The sequence below is a fragment of the Calliopsis andreniformis genome, chromosome 8, assembly GCF_051401765.1.
Source record: "Calliopsis andreniformis isolate RMS-2024a chromosome 8, iyCalAndr_principal, whole genome shotgun sequence".
In the NCBI taxonomy this organism is placed as follows: Eukaryota; Metazoa; Arthropoda; class Insecta; order Hymenoptera; family Andrenidae; genus Calliopsis; species Calliopsis andreniformis.
The window spans coordinates 4145402-4154129 of record NC_135069.1 but is presented as its reverse complement, the minus strand read 5'-3'; the positions used below and the strand labels follow the sequence as shown (position 1 = coordinate 4154129).

Sequence of the window (8728 nt, the reverse complement as noted above, 5' to 3'; positions counted from 1 at the left end):
TGGATCAAGTTTCACATAGGAGGTAATCCATGAGAGCCGAGCACGTTTGCTGAACGTGTTTATTGCGTGTGTTTTGAGTTTGATACTTTGACAAGGCACTGGGAAGAAAACAGGATGATGAGAGTAGTTATCAAATTCGTTGATAACGTTCCGTAGAATAAGGTATATAAAGGTACCCAGGGGATTGTTAAGTAGTCGATATCGTGAAGTTATTGAATTAATAATACAGTTCCTTGAATTTGCGAATCGAAGGAAACTGTTTCTAGTATCATGAGTCAAAAGAGGATCGCTCCCTTGATTTTATTGGTTTCTGTCACTGTCTTCCTTCACGTAAGTGTGCTACATGTTTTTTGATTGAATGGGAGGGAGAAAATGTAGGGAACATCTATTTTTAGTGATCTCCTTTGAAATATTAATAACTGATTTCCCCAAGTAATATTTTCACATTTTCTTCATACTCCTCAATTTTTGTCGAATACCCTTCTCTGTCGGAAATTCAAATGACCAGTGAAATGTTTACTTAAGAAACAAGGCGCGTTCGAATATTGGAAATGTGTGGTATGCATTGTGCAACATGGTGGATGAATATGGCTCTGACAGACGAGAATGAAGCATTAAAGCATTAAATTGAAACGAACGAGCTGTAGCATTCGTATATTCAACGAGAGATACATTCATTTGAGATGGAGAAGAAATGTTTAATTCGTACATGGAAAAGAATTGCAGGATTAAAAAATCTCTTCGTTTTTAATTAATGCTTCTTCTACGTGTGCTCATCGTCAGTTTTATATTTCCTACTACACAACCTGTGACGTCCATTATTAACGACTGATGAAACATCTTTTATAGATGGTACAAGGGTCTGAGGCCATTTCTTTACTCCGCATGCTAGATATGATTAACAAGTCACCAGAATTAGAGAAACACTTTGAAGCCGCCATTCTGGGAAATCCACTCATAAGGAAAGAGCTTATGGGTATCTTTAGGAACAGTTTGCCTGCTTTAGACAGAATAGGGAAACTTGTAAGTGTATCTATGGCCAATCCCCTTGGGCTTGCACACGAAAATGTCTTCACACAAAATGGTATCCTCGGAGGAAATGGTCGATTTGGTAGAGGCCCACTTGGTGCAGGTCCACTTGGTGGAGGTCTACTTGGTGGAGGCCCACTTGCTGCACCGCTCACAGTTCCTGCACTAGGTGATCTATTGACTGGCTGAGCCATATGACAAAAAATATAAATTGTAGAACTTTGTACCCTAAAGTGTTCCATTATGTAAGCTTGCGCAAGTATAGTCTGAATTGAATATTCATATAGCAATGATAACTCTGTCTTGTGTTTTCTAATTATCTCCTTACATTGAGCCAACTGTTTACCAAATATATTACATGTAAAGAGCAGTAGCAGTGTTCAGTCTGCCTCCTGTCACTTCCTGCGATAAGATTGCTCCCTCCTGTCTACTAAGCGATCGTTTCCTTTCAAGATCCTTCGTACTCTCTCTGTGGTTGTTCTCTTACATCCACATATTATCATATTCTCTTATTCTGATCGAGGTACATAAATTTTATTCCAGAATAAGCGTGAAAGCTCTAGTAGACGAGAATAATACTTTGAGTGAGTGTTCTCTACGGTCAGCAAGTAGGGCCTAGGAAAACTGTGGGAAGTGCTTTTGGTCAGAGTGTTTGGAAGAGATTCAAACCTCGCGAGTCAGTGGCAAACGTTAGCTCTCTGTCATGTATGGAGCAAAACTCTATGCACGAGCCAATTTCAACACTGTTTACTTAGTGAAAGCAGAATAATTGAGTTTCAAGTTTAATCGTATGGTTCAGGATCGGCTTGTTTGCTATGATTTAACCCAAAGTAGAGGTTGCGCCAATTGTTGGATTGCTCTAACCGCGAGCTGACTAACTAGATTACGAAAATAAATATAATTTCATCAAAGGGGTCTGTTGTCGTTTGCAATAATAGTCGAACTCATTGTTACGGTAGATCAAACGGCTGCGTTTGTTGCCCGAGTACCTTTGGATTAGCAATTGTATTAAGCCATTGTATCTCGCTTTATGAGAAACGAAGCTTATTTCCTGTTTAGTAAAACAGATGACTGTTTAAGTGGTAAAGAGTACAGAAGGTTATTTTTTATTTTCTTTAATTTAGTCATTCCTCCCCTGTGTGTATATTGTCAAGGGTTAGCAATTCCTTATCTTCTCCTTTATTACTTTATTCCTTTTGTGCTTTAGGAAACGTAGAGTATCTCTTATTTGCTAAGATAACTTAAATACAACCATCCTATTTCTTCAATTAAAAAATTAAACAATCCCTCCCCCGTATATTTGCTATTATCAAGGGTTAGTAATTGAACTTTGTACTCGTATAGTCTGGTCTTCATCTCTGGGATTCTCAACATAATCCTTAAATTTCTAACACCCTTTTCCTTCTGTTTCAAAGTTAGTAGCACCATGTTTCCATAAATACTAAGTGAGTTGTTTCCCCTTGAATAATTTATGTCATGCATTTCCGGTTTGTCCCTATCGCTCCAGTATCTCTTCGCGAGCGTGTCAGCCAGCAGCTCGTTAATTCACTTCCAATGTTATTTTCTTTGCTGGTCGTGTGCAAACGCGTGAAAAACGCGATAAGGGAATATTCAATGACTCGAGGAGGTAGAAAAACCGTGGCCATTGTACGCGAGCAGCAATCGACGAGAAAGTAACGTCTGGCCATCAATGCCAACAGCTTCGAGCGTGTCCCGCGCTGCAACATTTCCCTTCCTTCTTTCATGCATCGCCGCGATCGCCGACGCAATGTCAACGAATGCGCTCCTTTTCCCCCGCGCGAAGAACTCTCTTTAGAGAGGCCAACACGCCGTGTCACTCGTGCACGGAGCAGATCGAAACCGAGCGGCGATTAATCGCGATTTTCCCGTCACCCCCGCGAGAAACAGCGAGCCTCGGCGCCGCAGTGACGCCTAGAGCGGCGCCTTGAGCAGCAACACGGAAGCAGCGGCCCTGGAAATGCTCCCTGAGGGCCCGGAAACGACCGCGCTAGGGATCGGGGGCGCTGATACGACCACGTTGCTTAAGGGTGCCTCCACGACTGGGGACGTAATCAAATTAACTCCTGCCGTGGCGGAAACTACGGAATTCCCAGAATTCTGCGTCACAGAAGCTGAGCTGGACGCTGAACTCTTCAGTATCGTCGTCTCTGCTGGGTCTGAAAGCAAATACAGATCAATGGGTTGAGTTTTGGTACTGCTACTCGGTTTACACTTCCCTTTAAACTGAACAGTTTCATTTATAGAACGATGCTATATCTCCTATTGAGGTAATGGAGCTTAGAGTAGTGTTCCCTTGTTATAAGCTTCTGTTAGAGTCACTTGTGATGCAAGATTCATTTACTGTTAGTTAAACTGAACTATACATAGCATGAACTGACCCTAGAAACTCTTGCTATAAATTTATCAGTGAGCTCTAAATATATATCGAGAAAGCAGTGTAAATAGAAACCAAAGGACTTCAGTGATTTACCTGCAGCATCGGGTCTCTTCTCTTCTTCGACTGTGCTAGATATCGATGCATTAGCGACAGCACTGGAGGCTACACTAACAGAGGCGCTAGTCGAAGTGGCGACAGTTGCTGGTGTCGTGACAGCAACAGTTGTCGGTAACGGCGGCGCAGTCGGGCCGCGGATGATTATGGGCCCAGTGGAGGGCCCTATTACAGCCTTCGCTGTAGCTACGCCTATTGTCTCGCTAACCACCGTCACGTTCGCCGATGCTGTCGCGGCTGATGATACTTCTGCGTTTTCGATTGCGACACCTGCCTGTGCTGACGTTGCAACAGCCCCTTTCTTTGTTTCCGCTGGTGCTGACAGTGCATTATCGATTGCGTGATTGTCGGAAGGAGCGACCAGCGTTACTGGTCCAGCTGATGCACCCTTAATGAGGACTGCATCCTCGTCGACGAGCTCTGTGGAAAAATAGGTCTTTCTTTCACAATTTTACCTTTTCGAAATATATTATAATTTATGAGCACGTCAAATCTGCGTTTCGCCAAGAAAACGGTTGCTATAAATTCTTCGGTTTATGCGTCTCGTAAAATGTGTATGCAGTCATAGAAACTGACGGCTCTAGTTGCGTAACTCGGCAGGATCGTGCAACATTGAATCTCATATGGAAATATATCTAGAAACTTGTCTTCTATTTTCAATGCTTTGAACTTGTAGTATTCCTAGGATTTTATTTAGTGTCTTTTTGGAGTTTTACTAAACAGTAAATTACTTAGCGTCGGTGGAGGGGGATTCACAGGTGTTTCGCTAACGCTGCCAGGGGACACGATGGTTACTGGACCAGAAGATGAACCCTCGACGATCGTGGTCCCTGTGACTGGTCCAGCGACCACGGTTTCAGCTTCTTTTTCTGGGTCCAACAGGCTGACTGCAGGTGCGACTCCATAAACTGGCGCAACGAATACTGGCGTTGCCGATTGCGCGACGCCCACTATTTCATGATAAGGCCAGCCACTGGCGCAAACGGATGTTAGGAGGATCGATGCCGTTAACTGCAACTGAAAACGGATAAGGCGTGATTTATTAAGACGAGCGTCACTGGCTGCACGTTATCTAGGCTGGCTACGTGGGACGGCCCGCGACACAATAGTTGGAATGTTTTCTCATAATCTTGGTCATAAATATCTCATATTAAGTCGAGCTGGAGACACTTTCGTGTCTGGTCGATAATTGCTATTGAGATCGAGGATATTATCAAAGTTGGCTTAGGAAGGTAGTATCTTGAACAGTAGGGCTTAGGGAATGACAGAATCTCTTAGTCTAAGTTGCTCGAGCATACTATATCAGACCATTTAGCTATATCATTTCTGATGCCGTGATTTTGGGATCAATTGAGTCGGTTTGAGGACCAATTATTGCTTATACGTCCAATCAACGCATTCTCTCTCCTATTACTATTCGCGTAACTGGAGTAACTCGGTTGATGAGAGCTTAGCCGAGGGTACTCATTGTTGTCAGCCGCCGTCAACGGCTCAGATGATTCGAGAACAATATCCCGTACGCATCTCACCCAATGGTTACGGATAGAGTTGTATGCATCAGGAATTTGCATAACTCGATTCCCTGCAGACGTGCCGTGCATGAACACATTTTCGCCACCGCGGTTACGTACCCTTACGTGGACAGCATTTGGTACAACGTTTTAGGACCATCACAAACGCTTGCTCAAAGCAACTCCGTATTCTCTTAGGTGGATTGGCTACTTAACAAGTTGCAGGGTGGGATGGTGGTCCATGGAAACTTGAGCTTAGGGAAGCTTATTAGGAGTCCTGAAACTCTAACTCGTGTTACTCTACTGTTTATTATTCGAATTGATACTGAGGAATTAAGAAATGATCAAAAAATTTAACTGCTATTTTTTTTTGAACATTGAACTTCTAGCTTCTTGTAACTAGCAGTAAAATGTTCTACCTTAGAGCCAGACTATTCCAAGTCCATTTTCTTTTCAAAATTAAGTTTCATATAGGATCTTATTGCTTTTCTTCATTTTATTAGAATAACAGGTATTTAATGAAGTTACGTTATAAGTGAAGTATAATGTTAAGAAATGGGTAATCGTACTTGTTTTTTGGCTGTCTTGAAACATAGCAAAAATGGACTTGGGTTATTCTGGCTCTGAGGTATAGAATGGTCAAAGATTTATTCTGCTGTATAATTTTCACAGCAGGATTGCAATAAGTAATCTGCATCTCTGGCGAAGTGCAGTTAAGTGAAATCGATACACAACCCATCTTAATCAAAGTTACAGAACGCGGTCGTACGTTTCAATTATCCGACTGCCTGCGAATACCGTTCTATATATCAAGGAACATTGGTCAGGAATAGGGATAGCCGTCCATGTTTCACAGAAGACACGGGACTGCATTACAGGCTAACGCGTTAAAGTTTTCTCATCAGGAGCGCGAGGATTCTGTTTTCGTAACAATCCCTTCTTCGACCGATGAGACGCGATAAACTTTCCCCTCTTACCGACAGCTCCATGTCTCCTATTATCCTTCTTCCTTCGAAAGCTTTCGTTGTCCAGTCTCGCATAAGCGTCCCAGCACTGATCCTTTACGAACCGGATTGAACCGTTATATAGTCCATTACGTGTAACCCCTCGTGATGAGTCAAGAAAAAAAGGTCACCGCGCCCTGTTTTCTAGACCAGGATGCGAAATCTTTGGAATTCCGTACGCTGTAAATCAGAACAAAGCCTGAGCTGCTATGCTAATCCTGCTTGCAAGTGATAGCTGTTCTTGAAGATTAGAAAAAAGGAATCTCGTTGGGGCTAGTTAGGTCAATTGGTATAACTATATTTTAACAAAGTTTGCATACTGGTTACCTTTTTACTGTGCTTTGCCTGTGATCCAGGACAGACTATTTGCTGTGCTGGTCCAGCTGTCATTATCAATCATTTTGGTAAACTAGTCTCGAAGACTATTGATGACCTGTGTAATTTAATTATCAATACAGATAATGATAGTGTTATCAAGTGAGAAATGCAAGAAAATATGAAATACAGTGTTTTGTAAAGTCTCACCCTTGCACCCAGAGGATCTGCAATGAAGAAGCACTCAGTCAATCCGCTGCTCCGTATCGCAAGCTCACGATCAAAATATTGCTCATCGATTATAAACAATACCAGTTTGAAAAGTAGCCTGGTGAAAAAATGAAGGTGAATTAGAAGCACGTGGACAGCAGGCGATTGCTCAGCTGTGTTGTAACGTTCGACTAGACTTTCAAGGCAGGATTTCCTGCTTTTCAACATTATAGCGCTGACCGAACATTTTAGTTAACGGTCGCGCGTATTCAAGGCCGTCTCACGCAGAATTGAAAGTCGATGTCGCAACACCCGCCGCGGATTGCATCTTATAGTCGAATCCTAAATTGTGCGCGCGCCCGGCGAAAAAAATAAAGATTTTTCTTTTTCGTCCCGCCTCGCACCTTTTCCGCGGCATTGGCCGGTCGGACACAACGGCCAGACGAAGGCGAAAAAATCTGGCGGCAGTAAAATATGCAAATAGAAGTGACCCCCTTTTTCCGACGCGAAACTTCTGCAACATTCGCGCTGCGTTGCGTGCACGCCGTGCTGCACAGAGATTTCTGATGCAACATTGGCGTTGTGCGAGTTCATCGTTTCAGATCGGTGTCTTGATTTACGGATTCAAGTCCCGACCACGCCCGCTCGCGACACACTGTTACAGCCTGGCCACTCTGAAGCGGGCTGACACGGGTTCGTACGGGGTGGATGACGTGTACAGCCTGGACTGTATAGGTAGGAAAATAAGAGTATAAAAGACAAAGTCCTACCAGGGATTTTCATCAGTCGCTTGAATTTTCTAGTTCGAAGAAGCTCGAGCAACCCACCACAACCATCAAAATGAAATACTTGGTAAGAGCGATTTACCTATTGGACTGTTTGTAATCGTAACGCTGATACAGTGTGCGATTACTCAGGCTGTGGTTACAGTGAATATCCTTTCTGACGAATATGTGTGAACTTGTCTCACTCATTTGATAAATGACTCGGACATATTCGTCAGAAAACGCATCCACTGTTACCACAGCCTTAGACAGTATTTATCGTCTGCCTGTTTGAACATGGCTGACCGAGGGATTGACTCTTCGTAGATGATCCTCTTCGCCATCGTCGCCGTCGTTGCGGCTTACCCCGAACCCGAGAGGGAACGCCGTGGAATCCTCGCGGCTCCAGCTTTGGCTGCCCCTGCTGCGTGGGCGGTTGCTCCCAAAATTGCTGCTGCTCCCATCGCCGTGGCTACTGGTCCCAAGCTCCTCGCTGCCCGTAAGTATAATAGCTCGATTATTCCTGAGTGGTGCTCGTCTTTAGTTATCACTTGTTCGAGAAATGAAATTGCTTCGAGATGTATTTTCTAAGTGAAGCTCTCTTCGAGTTCATCTGTTAGAAGAATAGATATTGAAGTTCGTCACTCGAAGAGTAGTAAATTTCTTCTGCAGAAGTTTGATTGTTCCTTCGTAATTCTGTAACTGTGAAGACAGTTGTTGGAATCGTCTGACGTTTCATATTTCTTTCAGCCGCCCTTGTAGCCGCCCCAGCCCTTGCTGCACCTTGGGCATTGAAGGCGTGGTAAAAGCTACCTAACACCCTTGGCGTATCCTGGACCTGAAGTATTATAATGAAGTTCGACGATGGGAGTATTCTCATCTTATAAAATTCAGCGATTGGTGACATCCAACACCCCGCCCTTCTTTTGGCCGCAGTTCCATTCGAACCCCTGCGATTGGCACGATGGAAAATTGTATTACCCCTTCCCTTTTCATGTTTAAAATTTACCATCTGATAATAAACTTATCTTAAATATTACATTATGTCTGACTTCTGCTCGATACCACCTACTTTCTACCAATACCGTACCTTGAACATACGATAGTTTATAATAAAAGTACTGACCATTTTTTACTGTGATATTTTCGCAGAATTTCTGGTCTGAATTATTGTAAATTATAATACGGGTCACAGATTGAAAGTCAAAGACTTATTATGTTAGTCTAATAAATAGTTGTTCATTGATTCTATAATTTATTGTTAATACAAAAGTAGGGGATTATAATGCAGTAACTGTAAAAGCATCCCCAGGGTAGAATTAATTAGCTAAGTATGTATACAGGAAATGGTTCGTATTTCGCGAGAGCATTTAAGGGCAGTTT

General features: G+C 43.0%; 2 protein-coding genes across 2 annotated transcripts; one reads left to right on the top strand and one right to left on the bottom strand.

Moving 5' to 3' along the window:
- Positions 1 to 2961: 2961 nt before the first annotated feature.
- Positions 2962 to 4679, bottom strand: LOC143182049 (uncharacterized). The gene is made up of 4 exons (XM_076382792.1): positions 4646 to 4679; positions 4258 to 4602; positions 3500 to 3961; positions 2962 to 3197 (listed from the first exon to the last, which is right to left on the bottom strand). The coding sequence occupies exons 1-4, from the start codon at positions 4677 to 4679 to the stop codon at positions 2962 to 2964; spliced, it is 1077 nt and encodes a 358-aa protein (XP_076238907.1).
- A 2706-nt stretch (positions 4680 to 7385) lies between these two features.
- Apd-2 (apidermin 2) lies at positions 7386 to 8380 on the top strand. Its single transcript, XM_076383290.1, has 3 exons — positions 7386 to 7433; positions 7673 to 7844; positions 8096 to 8380. Exons 1-3 carry the CDS (start codon positions 7422 to 7424, stop codon positions 8149 to 8151), a joined length of 240 nt encoding a protein of 79 aa, XP_076239405.1. The 5' UTR covers positions 7386 to 7421; the 3' UTR covers positions 8152 to 8380.
- The last annotated feature ends 348 nt before the right edge of the window (positions 8381 to 8728 follow it).

Bases quoted from the DNA above. Each gene is read 5' to 3' on its own strand.
- LOC143182049 (XM_076382792.1), bottom strand. From the start codon at position 4,679: ATGACCAAGATTATGAGAAAACATTCCAACTATT. The intron at 4,603-4,645 runs GTGTCGCGGGCC...GATAACGTGCAG, and splicing joins GAGAAAACATTCCAACTATT to CCAGTGACGCTCGTCTTAAT. The intron at 3,198-3,499 runs GTTTCTATTTAC...CAGACCCAGCAG, and splicing joins TAAATCACTGAAGTCCTTTG to AGACGACGATACTGAAGAGT.
- Apd-2 (XM_076383290.1), top strand. The intron at 7,845-8,095 runs GTAAGTATAATA...TATTTCTTTCAG, and splicing joins TCCCAAGCTCCTCGCTGCCC to CCGCCCTTGTAGCCGCCCCA.